Below are 19,498 nucleotides of genomic sequence, written 5' to 3'. Positions count from 1 at the left end.
AGATACTACAAGGTTAGAGGTTCCACTCTACGTATCCATGAGAACAATTTAAGTATCAGAGTGTCTGATAGTGTCTGGTCAACAATCCTGGTTCAAAAAATATGATACAGTTGATAAGGGGAACAAGTCAAACAGTCAAGGCAGACAAGAGCTTGGAGGGAACAAAGCAAGACTGATAATTAAACTGCATTTACTGCAACGCAAGAGGCCTGACAGATAAGGCAGATGAACTTAGGGCATGGTTGGGAATATGGGACTAGAGATTTGATTTATTATTGTCACATGTACCTAGGTACAGTGAAATGTTTTGCTTTGTATGCAGTACAAGTAGATCATACCATACAAAGGGCATAGTGTAATAGGACAGAGTGAAGATATTACAGCTGCAAAGAAGGTTCACAGACAGTGGAAGCAACATTAAATTTAAAAATTATCATTTCATAGCTATTACAGAAAGATGGCTCAGGGATAGACAGGACCGGCAGCTCAACGTTTGGGAGTATAGGTGCTATAGGAAGGATAGAAAGGAAGGAAACTGAAGACAGGGAGCGGTGCTTTTGGTTAGGGATAACTTACAACTGTAGACAGGATATTTTTGAGAGATCGTCAAGTGAAGTTATATGGGCAGAACGGAGAAATAAGAAAAGGATGATTACCTTGTTGGGACTGTATTATAAGCCCCCCAATAGTCAAAGGGAAATTGAGAAGAAAATATGTAAGGACATCTCAGATATCTGTAAGAAAAATAGGGCTGTAATGGTAGGGGAGTTTAACTTTCCAAACATAGACTGGAACTGTCATAGTGTTAAGGGCTTGATTGGGGAGGAATTTGTTATGTATGTACAAGAAAACTTTCTTATTCAATATGTAGATATACCTATTAGAGAAAGGGCAACAATTAACCTTCTGTTGGGAAATAAAGCTGGGCAATTGTTTGAGGTGTCAGCGGGAGAGTACTTTGGGGCAAGTGATCAAAATTCTATTTGTTTTAAAATAGTTAAGGAAAAGGATATAACTGATGAAAAAGTTAATGCTCTAAATTGGAGTAAGGCCAATTTTGACAGTAATAGGAACTTTCAAAAATTGATTGAGGGAGGTTATTCACAGGTAAGGGGACAGTTAGGAAGTAGGAGGCCTTTAAATATGAGAGAATGAGATTTCAGAGACAGTATCTTCCCGTTAGTGTGAAGGGCAAGGCTGGTAGGTGTAGAAAGTGCTGGATGACTACAGAAATTCAGGCTCTGGTTAAGCAAAAGAAGGAGGTATATGTCAGGTATAAACAGCTGGGATCGAACGAATCCCTAGAGTAGTATAACAGCAACAGAAGTATACCTAAGAAGGAAATCAAGAGGGCAAAAAGCGTCATGAGATAGCTCTGGCAAGGAGTTCAGGAAAATGCAAAGAGATTCTATGAGTACATTAAGGGCAAAAGAGTAACCAGGGTGAGAATAGGGTGCTTAAAGATTAATGTGGCCATCTACGTGTGGAACCACAGAAGATGGGTGAGATACTAAACAAATATTTCACATCAGTATTTATTGTGCAGAAGGATATGGAAGCTAGGGAGCTTGGAGAAATAAATAGCAATATTTATAAGAGAGTACATATTACAGAACAGGGGGTGCTGAAGGTCTTAAAATGTATCAAGGTAGATAAATCCCCAGGAAGTGATCAGGTGTTTCCCAGAACTTTGTGGGAAGTTAAGGAAGAGATTGGTGAGATATTTGTATTATTGACAGCCATGGGTGAGGTGCCAGAAGACTGGAGGTTGGCTAATGTGGTGCCATTATTTAAGGAAAAGCCAGGGAACTATAGACTGGTGAGCCTTACATCAGTGGTGGGTAAGTTATTGGAAAGGATTCTGAGCTACAGGATTTACATGCATTTGGAAAGGCAAGGACTGATTAGGGATAGTGTTGAGAGTATGGTGCTGGGAAAGCACAGCAGGTCAGGCAGCATCAGAGGAACAGGAGAATTAATGTTTTGGATATAAGCCCTTCCTCAGGACTGATTAGGGATAGTCAAAATGGCTTTTTACTTCCTCTAATTGATTGCTTATTTGTCCATCACCATTCACAATTAGGTGCTGCATGCTGTAGAACTTTACTGTGTTGGTTGTTGATTGCCTAGTTCTGTCCATAGGATGCTGCTTCTGCTTGTTTATATTAATGTAGCCACGTGTTGAAGCTTCACTAGGTTGGTACTTCATTTCGAGTTTTGCGTGGTGACTCTGAGACAGGATCTTTTGAAACATACATAATACTGAATGGCCTGGACAGAGTAGATGTTGAGAACATGTTTCCATTGGTAGGAGAGACTAGGACCCGAGGGCACAGCCTTAGAGTAAAGGGAAGACCTTGTAGAACAGAGATAAGGAGAAGCTTCTTCAGCCAGAGAGTGATGAAATTATGGAATTCATTGCCACAAAAGACTGTGGAGGCCAGGTCATTGAGTATCTTTAAGACTGAGATAAACAGATTCTTGACTATCACGGGAATCAAGGGTTACAGGGAGAAGGCGGGAAAATGGGGTTGAGAAACTTATCAGCCATGATTGAATGGTGGAGTAGACACAACCGGCTGATTGGCCTCACTTCTGCTCCCATGTCTTATGGTATTATGGCTTCAACAAGAGATAAATTGGTTAAACTAATGAGTATTTTTTCTCTGGCATTGGTTCCCTCACTACTTTTCATAAGTCTGTCTGGAATCTATGTCTTTCAAGAATCAACCAGATTAGTCATTAGTGTTGCATTAAGCTAATTTTGGTGATGGGTATTGAAATCTCCCACAAAGGAACAATGGGTCTCAGTACAAATATATCAGAAAAAAAGCACTAGGCTTTATTTGTAGAGGGGTAGAATTGAAGATTATTGCTGAAAAAATACATTTTTGTCAAAGTTTCTCACCTTGCATTCATAAGGTTAATTCACAAGAATCCTGGCTCATTACCATATCCAAAGGCGAATGAAAGTTGGATCAATGAAGCATTTTCTGAACAGCCATCAGCTTTCCCAGTTTAGTAATTGCCACCATCATTCTCATTCTTTGTAATCTAACAAAATCATGCCCCTCCACCCCCACCCAACAATGTCTATTGATTGCCAGCATTCTTATTTTGATCTTATAAACCAAAGAAAAATTGTACGATTTATTTCTTGGATTGACTGGCCCAGGCAATGACACCCAATCCTATAAATGAATGAAAAACAAAAAGGTTCATCAATAAAAGTACATCCGATAATTTTTGGTAACAAGGGCTTATCCTTTTGATTACTGGGTAAGTGCTGCCCCTTTCCTGCCTATTCTCATGCTTCTCAGTGCTGACTCCTGACAGTAGCAGGTAAAACGCTGACAACGATGTTAATGAAGGATTCCTAGGATCAGAGACCAGAACTTTGTATATAAGGCCTATACAAAGAACTGCCTCAGGATCTTGAAATTCTGCTGAAAAGAAGGCATCTCAGTGACGCATGTATGCTTTCAGGTGTTTTTTTAAAGACACGGCCATTCTTGACAATGTGTCACCTTTCCACTGAACTGGACTTGCATGTCACTAAATAATCCAGCATTCAAGCTTAGTGCTGTTATTTCCATAAATACTCAAAATATTGCATGTGAGACTTACTTCGTACAATGGATGGAATTTTCACCTCCCTGGCATTGCATGGGCAATGGACAAAATGTTGGAAAAATATAGCAAGAATGAAAAAAAAATTAGAATCCTGACATGGGGAAAAAAAATTCAATTTTTTCCTATTAGCTCTAAACAATAACTTTAGAATCTCACTACTGAGTATGACTTCCTGATTTCCATGTAATTGTATCCTAGTAAACTCTCAACTAGCCTCATTTCCATGCGACTTCCAATCTTCCTTTCATTTTTTGGAGCCCAGGGGAAGGGGGTGAGGAGTGAGGAGGAAGAAACAGAGAACAGAGGAGAGGTGAGAACGAGTCAAAGGTCACTAATGCTCTGGCCTCTCTATAGGGTGTGTGTGTAGGGTCAACAAGGCCATGGGAATTCACAAAGCCATAGGCTCCAAGGATAACTTGGGAACACTAATGATAATGAAGAACAGCTGCAGCAATGGAACTGGGGTGCCTGAAAGGTCACAGAAACCACAAGGACAGCAGTGCAAAGGAAACAATCCTGCAGTCGCTGCCAGAGGTGCATATCACTCACAAGAACATAAAGTTGAAACTTGCCATCTTATGTCCAAAATCAACTGTGTAATAGCCACACAAAACATTCATTCCCTCTCCAATAAATGCTGACCCATCCAGTAAAGCCCTTTTCCTATGAATTAGTAAGAAGTACTGAAATGAACCTCCCTGGGAAGACCACGTTACATTGTCTCAAAGCATTACATGACACGAAACAAGATAGAAGAGACATTTATCATCATCAACAACACCCTCACAGGCGTAAAGTTCACCAAGGAAGAAGAAACCGACAACAAACTCGCATTTCTGGATGTCACAGTAGAAAGAAAGGACAACCGAGAGCTACAAACCTGTGTATACAGAGAACCGACAAACACTGACCAAATACTCAACTACACCAGCAACCATCCCAACACAAACAAACAAAGGTGTATCAGAACACTATTCCAATGAGCCACCACACACTACAGCACAGACGAGCTTCGAAAAACAGAGGAGAACCACCAATACGGCGTATTCAAGAAGAACGGATTCTCAAAAAACACAGTGCGCAGATTCCTCAAGAACAAACCACAACAAGCAGACCAACACAGCCAGAAACCCTAACCACCTTACCATACATCAAAGAAGTTTCAGAAATGACAGCCAGACTACTGAGACCCGTCGGAATCCTAATAGCACACAAATCCACCAACACTCTCAAACAAAAACTAACAAATTTAAAAGAGCCAGTACAACCCATGGACAAAACCAACGTCATCTACAAAATTCCATGCAAGGACTGCCACAAACACTATGTAGGACAAACAGGAAGAAAGTTAGCCACCAAGATACATGAACACCAGCTAGCCACAAAAAGACACAACCCTCTCTCCCTCGTAGCCCTACACACGGAGGAAAAAAAACACCATTTCGACTGGGACAACACATCTATCCTGGGACAGGCTAAGCAAAGACATGCCAGAGAATTCCTAGAGGCCTGGCATTCCAACCACAATGCCATAAACAAACAATAGATCTAGTTGCCATCTATCAACCCCTCAGAAAACGAACAAGAAATGACATCACCACAAACCCCAGGAACCCCATCCAGGAGAAAGATATAAATAGAAAGCAGGAGACAACAGCTTCGTTTCACTTGGAGGTCCCCACTGATGATGTTACCTAGCCAGGTAATGAAACATCTGGATATCAAGTCTACAGCTCAGCGAGCAAACCTACACCCTATTACATGACACTTTGTTGTGATTGATGTCAGTGCTCAGGAGTACCTTGCATGAAATGAAGTTCTCTTTGTGACATTTCCCAGGGATCATCTGCTCATGCACTGGTTGGCCCAGTTGACCTAGAAGACTTGGGTAGTCATCCCCAAAAGAATGTTGGCCGAAATGACCCGGGTCTACTGGAAGTGCTTGTTCTGGAAATTCTGAAGGCTCTGCGATCGCAAGAAGGGTGATACTTCTGGACAGTTCTGAGAAGAAGCTTCTAAGGAGGTTCTGCATGTGGTTCCTCCTCCCTTTGAGCAGCAATCTGTCTCGCTGAGACGAGGAGCCACCTGGAATAAGGTTGAAGTCCCTGGCCCCTTTTGTCTTGGCATCAATGCAGAGTTTCTATGGCCAAGCAATCAGGTTCAGATCCATGTGCATATTCAGCAGATATTTAGTGTGCCGGACCTCTATTACTATGGCAGTCACCAATCTCTCCATGGAGGCAGCCAGATGCAGACATGTTGGAGCCAGTACTGTACTGTTACCATTGGTAGACTTCGCCGTCCTTCAATCCAGCTTATCAACTGCCTGGGACAAACCACATGTTATTATGTGCTTATCTGTGTATTTAAACAAAGAAATTAATGAGCGAAACCATGAGATTGTCTTCTGCCTGGAAATGAGCAGGTGCCTGGTCTCCAGCAGTTTTCTAAATGCCACAGACACTGGTAGACATGTATCAGTGATGTGCTCACCATAGTCTTCCCGTGTCTAATCTATATAGAGTACCCGCTGAGGTGGAAGTCTCCAAGCTGGTGATGAGTGCAGGTCAAGTTATAGAGTCAGAAGGGCTTATGCCAGAAACGTTGACTCTGCTGCTCCTCGGATGCTGCCTGACCTGCTGCGCTTTTCCAATGCCATACTTTTCGACTCGAACTCTCCAGTATCTGCAGTCCTCACTTTGTCATAGAGTCAAAGAGTCATACAGCACAGAAATAGACCCTTTGGTCCAAGTCATCCATGCCAATCAAGTAACCTAAACTGAACAAGTCCAATTTGGCAGTTCATTCCATACATGCACCACTGTGTGTGAAGAAGTTGATCCTTCAGTCCCTTTCAAATCTTTCCCCACTCACCTTAAACCATTCACCCTTTAATTTTGGACTCCCCTAATCTTGGAAAAAGCCCTTGGCTATTCACTTTATCTATGCCCCTCAAGATTTTATAAACCTCTATATTCATTGAGGGTTCAGTGACTTTCTCCTCAGAAGTGAAAGGGATAAAAAGGTTGTGAATATTAAGAATGACCTAACATCAGTGTTAATGGGACAACAGCACAGCACAAGAATGCTTATTGGGTTGATTGGACATTGAGGTTTTCCCATGCCAACATGAGCAAGTCCACCAGTTCGAGAATTTTCTCTTCATAGGGGGTTAAGAGGCAGGTGTTTGCCACCACCTTACTCAGTCCGCATGAAAATACTTAACTGTCTTCCTGCACTGCTAGGTGTTCATGTAAACCCAGGGCAAACCACGAACCATGGCCACTATTCAGTCTGGCTCCGTCTGGTACCATGGCCTTTCTACATCAGTCAGCAGGTAAAAGAATGACCCTCTTGTCCATCATTTCACCACCAGCATCTACAAGACCCTGTCCATGAAATAGGGACAAAGCACTGGTTTCTGAGTCAGTCTTCAGCAATAACAGTGGAGCACCACAATGTGATGAGCAGTTCCTGGCTTATAGTGTTTGAAATGTGTGCAGCTGTGTTCTGAAGTATGGAAGCAGCAGTTTTAACAATTCCACCTCTCATTCTGGACAATTACACGAGAAGTGCATTAGAGAGCCTGGTTGCATAATTGATTAGATAAAGTGTGTCAAGACTCCATGAGAAAGATCACTTCAAGCCATGGTAGATGGGCGTTATGAAGTTCCTTCAACAAAAAAATCAGCTCAAAATGGGTACATTCAGCTCTATATTTTTCAACATCTACAAATGTTGACATTTTAATAATGAAGTCTAACACCTTTCCTGAATCACAAACTACATCTCAAGGTCAGCTCTCACAGGTGCCAATATATGTTTCAGGTAGAATCTGAATTACATTCTCCATCAAACATGTGACATAACATATTCATCACAGTTACACACTCACTGCAGCAAAGCAAGTTCAGAGCCAGGCATTAAGTATTTAAGGCGTGATGAAGGATGTGAAAGACATTTATAGCTCGAGAACGTATTAAACATTGAGACATCATGTAAACGTCAAAACAAATTTCAAAAAACCTTTGTAAAATTTATTTTTGCACTGAATTAAGTTTGAAAACAATATTTAACTAATGCTGCAAAAATTCAAAACTTACAAAAGATCCCAATTCATTCCATCACTACAAAGACCAAACCATAAATAGAGAGCTCTTCAAGGCCCACAGATCCACACGGAGATGCTGAAAACTTAGAAATACTACTACAAATAGGTTACAAAATTCTTTCAATTTTTGTAAAAGTAGTGAATAGGTTAGTAACAAATTGAATGGAAAGTTTGTGTGAGAAGTTAAATTCAAAGAAAAGGCCCTAGATTTGAGTCATTTTATAAAGGTTCTTTAGGAAATTCAGGGTTGGGAGAAATTGCTGTCTGTGTGCTTTATAAGCTGTTTTAAATGTTGGCAGTATCTCATTTGTTCAAGAATTAATTGACATTTTTAAGTTTCTTATAAACGTGGTTTTCAATATTACAAATTATAATTAATCATTTTAATTCTTACATAATCACCTATGCTTTTTATCTTGGCAAATCCAAAATGTAATTCAAAATATTAAACCTACATAAAAAGTTAAAATCTTTTTATGAATTTATGAAATTAAAGGTGTAATAATCTAAATATAAAGAACATTACTTATGGCCAATTCTTTCACCATAATAAAATAGCAAATGAATAATAAAGTCAGACTGTTAACGCTTTTGGGAATACATTCAGATATTTTAAATCTGTCATCACATAATAAAGTTTTCTTGCCAATTAATATAGAGTGCCTGTGAACTTAAAAAAAAAATTATTGAGATACTTGGTGTCCAGAAAGCTGGAAAGTATGTCTGAATGAAGAAGCTGGCTAGACTTCAAAGCACAGAGGATGAGAACTCCAAACTCTTACACCATTTTATTTCCAGCATTATGTCAGCTAAACACATTAAATTTTCTCAACATCCTACTGCTCTTGTGTATGGAAGGTTTACCACACTGAAAAAGAATTTTGCAGGATGTCACTGAGACAGAAAAAGAGAAGAATACTTGGCTTCTTCTGATGAAAGGTTTCACTGTTAAAACAGGCTAGCGAGACAACGTAACTCATTCAGAAGCAAGACTAAAAACCTCAACTTATATATTTACTCTTCAATCAAGTTAAAGGTATTCATTACTGAAATATCTATACCTAAGTAGTGCTTTGGATATATGACAGTAATGACTAGCACCAAACAAAGACCCAACTGCCTTGCAAGGTCAATGAAACAGTGAAATTAAATATGTGACAGACAATAAGACGGTAATAATACATAAGTATCGATGCATGGTTTAATTTCTCTCGGTCAAATCTAAACATTCAAATCCTTAATATTCTCAAATATACATGATTATGAATAATAGATACATAACACGCAAAGGAAAATAGTGTCAGTCTAATTACTGTCACACTAAATACCGAAAAATGTGCAAAGGTTGAAACTCTTCACTTTGTATAAATTAGGAAAATAATTTCTTTCCACATCCTTCCACTCTGGGAATTACAGGATTAGCAGACAGGTATTCAGAACACAAAACATTCTAGAACCATTTTTAACATGTTAACTGACCCTTTATTTTAGTCATCTACTTTTTCATGGTAATGCGCAGCCATCACACTATAGAAAACAAATCTCCAGTTGAAAAAACACTCAGTTGTGAGATTTCTGTTGCTTTATATGTATAAGCAGTTCAAGTAACCTTTTAGTTACTTTCCTATCAAGGTTTTTAACTGTGACTTGAACCAAATAAAATATCAGATATTAAAAGTTGACTGATAATTTTATCATTTTCTAGGAGGTTATAAAGGTGAACAAATTCTACAAAACAATACTCTGTTTCGGTGCTGTGACCTCTTCCAAACAGGTTCCTCCAAGATCAGTTGTGAATTTCACGGTTTGTTAATTTTCCCAGATACACTCCCATGTCCAGTGATATATGAATTCAAATAGCAAAGGCAATAACTGCACAGGTTCACTGCTGTGCCAGTTAGCAATGTGGGTTTCTTTCTCTCCCTCTCTCTCCTGCACTGCCTGACCATGTGCTACCTTTGTTTGCCCCTCTCCCTTTTAAAAGTGCTGTTGCTTTGATCTGAAAAACAACCAATCTGAAAAACAACCCTCCACTACCACCCTCTGTCTTCTACCTTTGAGCCAGTTTTGTATCCAAATGGTTAGTTCTCTCTTTATTCCATGAGATCTAATCTTGCTAATCAGTCTCCCATGGAGACCTTGTCGAATGCCTTACTGAAGTCCATATAGATCACATCTACTGCTCTGCCCACATCAATCTTCTTTGTTACTTCTTCAAAAACTCAATCAAGTTTGTGAGACATGATTTCCCATGCACAAAGCCATGTTCCCACTCACAAAGCCATGTTGAAAGAGGTTGAATAGGCTAGGACTGTTTTCCCTAGAGCGTCGGAGGCCGAGGGGTGATCTTATAGAGATTTATAAAATCATGAGGGGCATGGATAGGATAAACAGATAAGATCTTTTCCCTTTTGGGTGAGGGAGTCCAGAACTAGAGGGCATAGGTTTAGGATGAGAAGGGAAAGATATAAACGAGACCTAAGGGGCAACTTTTTCATGCAGAGGGTGGTACGTGTATGGAATGAGCTGCCAGAGGAAGTGGTAGAGGCTGGTACAATTGCAACATTTAAAAGGCATCGAGATGGGTGAATGAATAGGAAGGGTTTGGAGGGATATGGGCCATGTGCTGGCAGGTGGGACTAGATTAGGTTGGGATATCTGGTCGGCATGGGCAAGTTGGACCGAAGGGTCTGTTTCCGTGCTGTACATCTCTGTGATTCTATAATACTCCATCACTGAATTGGTAAATCTTTATAACAGAATCTTTTCTGAGGATTAGAAAGTATAATGTTGATCAAAACAAAGTTACCAGTTGTTTTGAGTGGTTGTGAATGATATAGGTGCATGGGCAAAGAGAAAGCCTATGTCATTTGAAAGCGACAGAAGTGTGTATAACTGCCCTATCCACATGACAGAAACTTACTGCACAGGAGCACCGCAGTGTTGTAACTGGCACAAGCACACAGTGGTCTCTGGAACATGTGCAATGTGCTATTGCAAACCATGCAATGTATCCCACTTCAGGAGCAATAGAAATACGAGTGGTCGATAAAACAAGCAGAGCAGTAGCCCCAGATACTTGGTATGGTCTTTCAGTTCCAGGACAGCTGAAGACCATAAAGCCATAAGATATAAGAACAGAATTAGGCCATTTGGCCCATCAGGTCTGCTCCACTATTTGATCCTGGCTGATATGTTTCTCAGCCCCACTTTCATGCCTTCTCCCTGTTACGTTGATCCCTTACCAATCAAAAACCTATCTAGCTTTGTCTTAAATGCCATCAATAACTTAGCCTCCATAGCTCTCTCTGGCAGTGAGTTCCAGATTCAGCACTTTATAGCTGAAGAAATTCCTCCTCATCTCAGTTCTCAAGGATCATTCATCTCTTCGAGGCTATGCCCCAAGGTCCTAGTCTCTCGTATTAGCAGAAACATCTCCACACCCACTCCATCTAGGTTTCTAAGTATTCTGTAAGCTTCAATGAGATTACCCCTCATCCTTCTAAACTCCATTAAAGTACAGACCCAAAGTCCTCAACTGCTCCTTTTGTGACAAGCCTTCACCCTGCAATCATTGTTGTAAACCTCCTCTGAAGAGAGCCAGGCGACATGGCAAACGACTGGCAGCTAAAGGATCTAACTTTACAGACACCACTGGGGAAGGCAGGGTCTGCTTCATCAGGCCCAGCCATTATCTTTGCTTTGCTCCCAGACTCCCTGCCCCCCTCATCCCCAGCACTCTGATATCGGCAACACAAAAACATCAATGTCACATGCTGAGCTCAACAGTGTTTCCTGCAGCCATCATAGAGTTATAGAGATATACAGCATGGAAATAGACCCTTCGGTCCAATTCGTCCATGCTGACCAGATAGCCCAACCTAAACTAGTCCCACCTGCCAGTACCTGGTCCATAAATCCCCCCAAACCTTTCCAGTCCTATACCAGGTGCCTTTTAAATGTTACAATTGTACTAGCCTCCACCACTTCCTCGGGCAGCTCATTCCACACACACACGACACATGAAAAAGTTGCCCCTTATATCTTTACCCTCTCACCCTAAACCTATGCCCTCTAGTTCTGGACTCCTCCACCCCAGGGAAAATACTTTATCTATTTATGCTATCCATGCCCCTCATGATTTTATAAACCTCTATAAGATCACCCCTCAGCTTCCGACCCTCCAGGGAAAGCAGCCCCAGTCTATTCAACCTCTCCCTATTGCTCAAATCCTCCAACCCTGGCAACATCCTTGTAAATCTTTTCTGAACCCTTTCAAGTTTCACAACATCCTTCCAATAGGAAGGAAACAAGAATTGCACGCAATATTCAAAAAGTGCCCTAACCAATGTCCTGTACAGCTGCAACATGACCTCCCAGGCATACCAAACGCCTTCTTCACTATCCTACCTACCTGTGACTCTACTTTCAAGGAGCTATGAACCTGCACTCCAAGGTCCTAACGACTATACCATTAAGTGTATAAGTCCTGCTAAGATGTGCTTTCACAAAATGCAGCACCTCAAATTTATCTAAATTAAACTCTATCTGCCACTTCTCAGCCCATTGGCTCATCTGATCAAGATCCCGTTGTAATCTGAGGTAACCTTCTTCGCTGTCCACTATATCTCCAATTTTGGTGTCATCTGCAAACTCACTAACTATACCTCTTAAGCTCACATCTTATTCATTTATATAAGTGACAAAAAGTAGTGGACCAGCACATCATGGATTACACCTGCACATTCATTGGGGCCAGTTTGGTGTTATGATTAAGCATTCCAGTTTTGAGTACGGCCTTCCCTAAAATGAGCAAAATTGACTAGTCACTAGTGGACTCCAATGTGTTAATATTCATTAACATCCAAGATCTAATACCAACTGCCATCGATGAAAGTCTGTACCAAACCTTTACCACCCATTGGATGAAACAGTGTTTCCTAATCCCGAAAGGTCCGGCTTCATATTTTCAACAATGATGCCTACTCCTAAACTGCCCAACTAACAAAAATAGCTCCTTCCAATCTACGACTTGTTTCAAGAGTTTGAAAATTTTCTATCAAGTCACCTCTCATCCTTCTAAATTTCAGGTAATATGCCTCTGTAAACCTTGTAATTTAACCTCTGGAGCGCATATATCATTTGAATAGTGACAAAGTGATCCCACCCATCAGGCCTAATTTCAGGGTCAACTCCATTTCCGTTGTAATGGAAGCCTTAACTGAATTTTGAATTGATCATGCAAACAGATATAACTTTCACCCCTTTAAGAGAGGATAAGCAGGAGATGCCAACCAATCAGATAGTTACTAGCTCTTCATAGCAATGTCACTAGAAACAGTGACCACTGAAGGGGAATCCCCACGAAAGCCAGTGGATGGCTGACCAGGAAGGGATTCCCTTATTTTTCTCAGTTCATCAGGATATCCTTGACAGTCATCCTGTCTGATAAGATTCCAATCTTATTGGCCACTTAAACCCCCAATTGGCTGAAGGATAGGCTGGTCATCCACCATTGATATGGTCATTGGTAAATCTGCAACGGTGGTGGGAAGATAATGTGAACGGCTCACTCCACCATTCCTGCCAACCTTAAACCTCCTCTGCTACCTTAGCTATGGGTTTTTTGCCCAATTCCTTTTTCAAAAGATAGTTTCGTAGGATTAAATTTGGTCCAAATGTAAAGGAATTTGAAACAGTTGTACATGAAGGAACTGACCAAATCAAACAATGACAACTCTTATTCACATTTTGAATTCAATTTTCAAATTTATACACTTACCAATGTCAATATATTTTGAATCCAAGGGTGTTCCAATGGAATTACACAATACTAGAACATACTAAAACAGAAGAAAATCGGGTGTTGTGAAATTGTTTTACCTTGTGTTTAATGAAAATCAGTTGCTTACAGTTTAATTAGCCCACTGTTATCGTTCTTACAGATGCACACGATGACATTACTGACATTTTGAACAGAATTTTCTGTCCTTTGTCTTTTTTTCCAGACAATCGGAATGTTTTGGGTTGTATGCCCAATCAGCAGCACTGATGGTACAATGTGTTAAATGTAAATGGTGCCTCTGGGATCATGAATCAAATTCATTAGTTAGGAGGTGGATGGAGGACTCAAAGGCAATTCAGCATTTGCTGGTACAAGGCTGGCCAGCAGCATTCACATTGTTCACCAAGACAATGACGCTGAGTTGGCTGGGACAAGAGAAGACGGCAGCCTCTTCACCACCAGCATTATCCAGCATAACAGATGCTGGACATAATCATGAAATTGAAAGCCTCTGCCTTTTGACAGCCTTGGATTTTGTAATGTGCACCTTTAATGTGCAGAGTACATTCTAATTTCATGAAGCTCTAACCTCCCAGTGATGACCTAAGAAGTAGGTGGGTTGGTGTGGTGCACACACTGTGTGGAATCCTTGCATTACTAGTCAAATTCTCAAACATGTTAGCTAATTGTTTGAATAACGATCTCATTTGGCTTCCTGCATACACTAGGCAGGTTTTTTATTTATCTGTTCTTTCATCACGGGATGTGGATGTCACTGGCAAGACAAGCAATTGTTGCCCAAAGCCAACCACCCTTGAATTGAGTGGCTTGCTAGGCCATTTCAGATGGCAATTAAGTATCAGTAACATTGCTAGAATCACTTGGAAACTAGACCAGCTAAAGCCATTGTTTGTGAATGAGCTGGGATTTTATATAGAGGCAGCACTTTGGATGCTGCCTGAACTGCTGTGCTCTTCCAGCACCACTAATCCAGAATGGGATTTTATATCATGGCCACATTACAAAACTATTATAGATTCCAGATTTATTAATTGAATTGAAATTTGATCAGCTGTTATGGTGGGATGTGAACTCACATCCCCAGAGCATTAGCTTGGCCTCTGAATTACTAGTCCAGTGACACTACACCACAATTTCCTCCTAAAAGTAAATGCGCAACAATTGCTCCTAGACAAAAAGGGAGGAGGTGTTCATGTACAACACTATTTTCTAATTCTTGTCTCGAAACCCAACAAAATGTACCTTGTAAAATTCCCCCCAATAGCATGGAAATAAATTATGGAAATTGTTACCATAGCAACTATAGACTCCATCTCACTCTCATCCTTTCAAGTGCAGTGCATAAACAGAAAAACAAGTAAGTGACATAACAGAATAAATTGACAGTATTCTTACAGTTGCTCAAAATTAGTAAATAATAGTAAGCAATAAGGTAAAGATGGAGCTTACATTCATTGTATCCTCAGGGTTCTGTTTACGAAGTCATATCAGAGGCAGTTTAACAATATATCACACTGTTTTGAGGCTAGAATCACATATTAATCAGATAATGCTTTTCACCACTACAGATCCTAGACCATAATGGGATTTTAGCTGGATTGTTAGTCTAGACCTGTGGATTTTACATAATAACATAGCCATTATTTTATTAATTCTGTTGGTGAAACATATTTTCCACTGCAGTCCCTCATGGTGACAGCATAAATTATAAAAAAATCATAAAAAGAGAACAGTTATTTGACCTATGGGCTGATCTCTTTTGACTGATCTCAGTCCTACTTTAATTATCAGTTTCCCATATGTGAATTCTATTACCTGACTTTGAAATTTGCCATTTAGCTATTTCTTCACACGAGCATCATTATTTCAATTCCAGAAAGTTGGTCAACTGTACTTCACAATGTTGAAAGAGAAAGGGAAGATGGATTTGGTTATTGCATCATGTTGAACATGGTAGAAATATTGGACAATGATCATCTGAATGCAGACTGAAGTGGGGTGAAATTGTTCTTTCCACAATGCTACTGAACCTGCTGAGTGTTTTCAATATTTTGATTCAAATTTCTAGCACTAGCAACCTTTTGCTTTTGTAATAGTACTTGTTTAGTGGGTGATGCTTGGGATTTTCTCTACTAAAAGCCAAGATAATTTCTAGGAAATAAAGTTCTGGACACATATAAGATAATTGCAAAATGATTTCGTTGAAGGATGTGCATTGAGGGAAGCATGGAAACATAGAAACGTATGAACAGGAGTAAGCCAACTGGCCTTCCAGCCTGCTCTGCCATTCAATATAATCATTGCTGATCATTCATGTAGTATCCTGTTTCTACTTTCTTCCCATATTCTTTGATCCATTTAGCCCGAAGAAATATTTGTATCTCTTGCTTGAAAACACAATGTTTTGGTCTCAACCACTTTCTGTGGCAGAAAGTTCCACGGGCTCACCACTCTCTGGCTGAAAAGTTTATCTTCATCTCTGTCCTAAAAGGCCTACCCTTCATCCTTTGATTGTGACCTCTGCCTACGCACGCCCTGTTCATCAAGAACATCCTTCCTGCATCTATATTTCTAATCTTGTTAGAATTAGGTTTCTAGAAGACCATCTCACCTCTCCCTGACCCCCAAACTTCTCAACTCTAGTGAATGTAGTCCTAACTGATGCAATCTCTCCTCGTATGTCAGTCCAGTCCAGTCCAGTCATACCAGGAATCAGACTGGTAAATTTCTTTGCACTCCCTCAATAGCCAGAACATCCTTCCTCAGAAAAGGAGATCAAAACTACACCCAATACTCCAGGTATGGCCCTATAAAGTTGCAGCAAGATATTCCAGCTTCTGTACTCGAATTGTTTTGCTATGAAGGTCAATGTGTCATTTGCTTTCTTCACCACCTGTTGCACTACAATGCTTACTTTCAGGGACTAGTGTACAATGACACCCGGGTCTTGTTACCTTCCCCCTTCCCCAATCTATTGCTATTCAGATAATACATTGTCTGCCTGTTTTGCTATAAAAGTGAATAGCCTTATGTCAATGTTATACAGCATCTACCATGTATTTGTGCACTTAACTTGTCCAAAAAACACTGAAACTTCAGTGCACCCACCTCAAAGTAAACCCTCCCATCCAGCTTAGACATATGGCACGTAGTTTCCTCATCCAGATCATTAATATATATTGTGAATAGCTGGGGTCCAAGCTCTAATCCCTGCAATAAGTACTCTGCCACTCGGAAACATATCTTTTTATTCCTACTCTGTTTCCTGTCTGCCAACTAGTTCTCAATCCATTTCAGTACACACCTTCTAATCCCACACTTTAATTTTGCATACTAATTTCTTAATTGGGGCTTCATTGAAAACCTTCTGAAAATCCAAGTAAAACACATCTACTGCTTTCCTTTATCCCCTCTACTAGTTACATCCATTAAAAAAACCAAAAGATTTGTCATGCATGACTTCCCCTTTGTAAATCTATGCTCTGTCTGTTGAATCTTATACTATCTTTCAAGTGCTCTGCGGTTACATTTTTTTATAATGAACTTTATCATTTTTCCCATTACCAACATTAAGTCAACAATTCACTATTTTCTCCCGCCTCCCTTTTTTAAAATTCATTTGGGGGATGTGGGCGTCAATGGCTGGGCCCAGCATTTATTGCTCAGCCCTAGTTGCCCCAAAGAAGGTGGTGATGAACTACCCTCTTGAACCACTGCAGTCCACCTGCTGTGGTTTGACCCACAATGCCATTAGGCAGGGAATTCCAGGATTTTGACACAGCAACAGTAAAAGAAAGGTGATATATTTCCAAGTCAGGATGGTGAGTGGCTTGGAGGGGAACTTGAAGGTGGTGGTGTTCTCACATATCTGCTGCCCTTGTCCTTTTACATGGAAGTGGTTGTAGGTTCGGAAGGTGCTGTCTAGGATCTTCGCTGAATTTCAGCTGTGCATCTTGTAGGTAGTACACACAGCTGCTACTGTGCATCAGTAGTGGAGAGAGTGGATGCTTGTGGATGTAGTGCCAATCAAGTGGCTGCTTTGTCCTGGATAGTGTCAAGTTTCTTGAGTGTTAGTGGAGCTGCACTCAGCCTGTCACATGGTGAGTATTCCATCTCACTCCTGATTTGTGCCTTATAGATAATGGACAGGCTCTGGGGAGTCAGGAGATGAGTTACACACTACAGTATTCCTAGCCTCTGACCAGCTCTTGCAGCTACTATGTTTATGTGACAAGTCCAATTGAGTTTCTGGTCAATGATAACCCTCAGGATGTTGATATTAGGGTATTTAGTGATGGTAACACGATTGAATGTCAAGGGATGGCGATCAGATTGTCTCCTCTTGATGATGGTCATAGCTTGGCATTTGTGTAGAGCAAATGTTACTTGCAGCTTGTCAGTCTAAACCTGGATATTGTTCAGATCTTCTTGCATTTGAACATGGATTCCTTCAGTATCTGAGGAGTTGTGAATGGTGCTGAAATTTGTGCAATCATCAGCAAACATCTCCACTTCTGACCTTATGGTGAAGGGAAGCTGATTAATGAAGCAACTGGAGATGGTGGGCCTAGGACACGATCCTGAGGAACTCCTACAGAGGTGTCCTGGAGCTAAAATGACTGACCCCCAACATCCACAACCATCTTTCTAGGTATCAAATATGCTCTAACCAGCGGAGAGTTTGTCTACTGATACACCGATTTCAATTTTGCTAGGACTCCTTGATGCAACGATTGATCGAATGCAGCCTTTATGTCAAGAGCTGTCACTGTTCACTTCCAGAGCGCAGCTCTTTTGTCCATGGTTGTCCAAGTCTGTAATGAGGTCAGGAGCTGAGTGACCCTGGTGAAACCCAAACTGGGTATCACTAAGCAGGTTATTGCTGAGCAAGTGCTGCTTTACAACACTGTTGATCACACCTTCCATCACTTTAGTGATAATCAAGACTAGACTAATCGGGCAGTAATTGGCAGAATTGGATTTGTCTTGCTTTTTATGTAAGGACATTTCTAAGACAGAACACACAGTCTTTTGTTTCAGTCCTTATTTCATAATCTCCCTTGAGTCCCACCCATTTTCCATTTTAAATTAAACCCCCCCTAGCCACAAATGTAAGTACATGCCCTAGGAAGGATGTTGCCAGGACTTTATTTTTGGGGAGTGGTGGTTTAAATTATAGGGACAGGCTGAGTAGGCTGAGGCTTCTTTTCCTGGAGTCTTGAAGGCTGAGGGGTGACCTTACAGAGGTTTGTAAAATCATGAGGGGCATGGATATGGTGAATAGCCAAGGATTTTTTTTCTCCTAGGGTAGAGATGTCCAAAACTAGAAGGCGCAGGCTTAAGGTGAGAAGGGATAGATTTAAAAAGGATCTGAAGATCTAAGTTTTTCACACACAGGGTTGTGCGTGTATGGAATGAGGTGCCAAAGTAAGCGGTAGAGGCTGGTACAATTACAACATTTAAAGACATTTGGATATGATTATTAAGTCTTTCATCTTTTACACACTTAACGATCTAGGTTTGTTCAATGTATCATTGTACCACTGTAATCTTTTGCTATAAATTCTGCATCTTATGATCCTGCTTCACAATCACCTTATGAAGAAGCACCACTTTGAAAGCTAGTGCTTCCAAATAAACCTGTTGGACTGTAACCTGGTGTTCTTTGATTTTTAACTTTGTCCACCCCAGTCCAACACCAGCTCATTCAAATCAAATTCAAAACAGGCACAATTACTACTTGTGAATAAGGGAATAGCTTATTCATGATTAACCTTTTGGATTTTCTTTGCAATTTAAAAAAAAATTAATTTTGTGTTTTATAATGGAGGAAATTAACATTGGAATCTTCCACAATTTTGACTTGCTGGATTACGACTTTAAAGGAATGCGATTGAGAAGAATACTAAAATTACGGAGGAAAGTAACAAATATTATTGGTGAATTAC

General features: G+C 40.4%; 1 protein-coding gene across 1 annotated transcript in view; it reads right to left on the bottom strand.

Annotated features, from left to right (window-relative positions):
* Positions 1-19,498, bottom strand: part of wdr35 (WD repeat domain 35) — a 102,884-nt gene that overhangs the window by 60,370 nt on the left and 23,016 nt on the right. Inside the window, exon 11 of the mRNA XM_060853877.1 lies at positions 13,527-13,587. Coding sequence (XP_060709860.1) covers positions 13,527-13,587 — 61 coding nt within the window. The remainder of the gene's footprint in view (positions 1-13,526; positions 13,588-19,498) is intronic.

The sequence above is a fragment of the Hemiscyllium ocellatum genome, chromosome 3 (genome assembly GCF_020745735.1).
Source record: "Hemiscyllium ocellatum isolate sHemOce1 chromosome 3, sHemOce1.pat.X.cur, whole genome shotgun sequence".
In the NCBI taxonomy this organism is placed as follows: Eukaryota; Metazoa; Chordata; class Chondrichthyes; order Orectolobiformes; family Hemiscylliidae; genus Hemiscyllium; species Hemiscyllium ocellatum.
The sequence above is the reverse complement of the archived record's forward strand: the minus strand, read 5'-3'. Positions and strand labels throughout refer to the sequence as shown.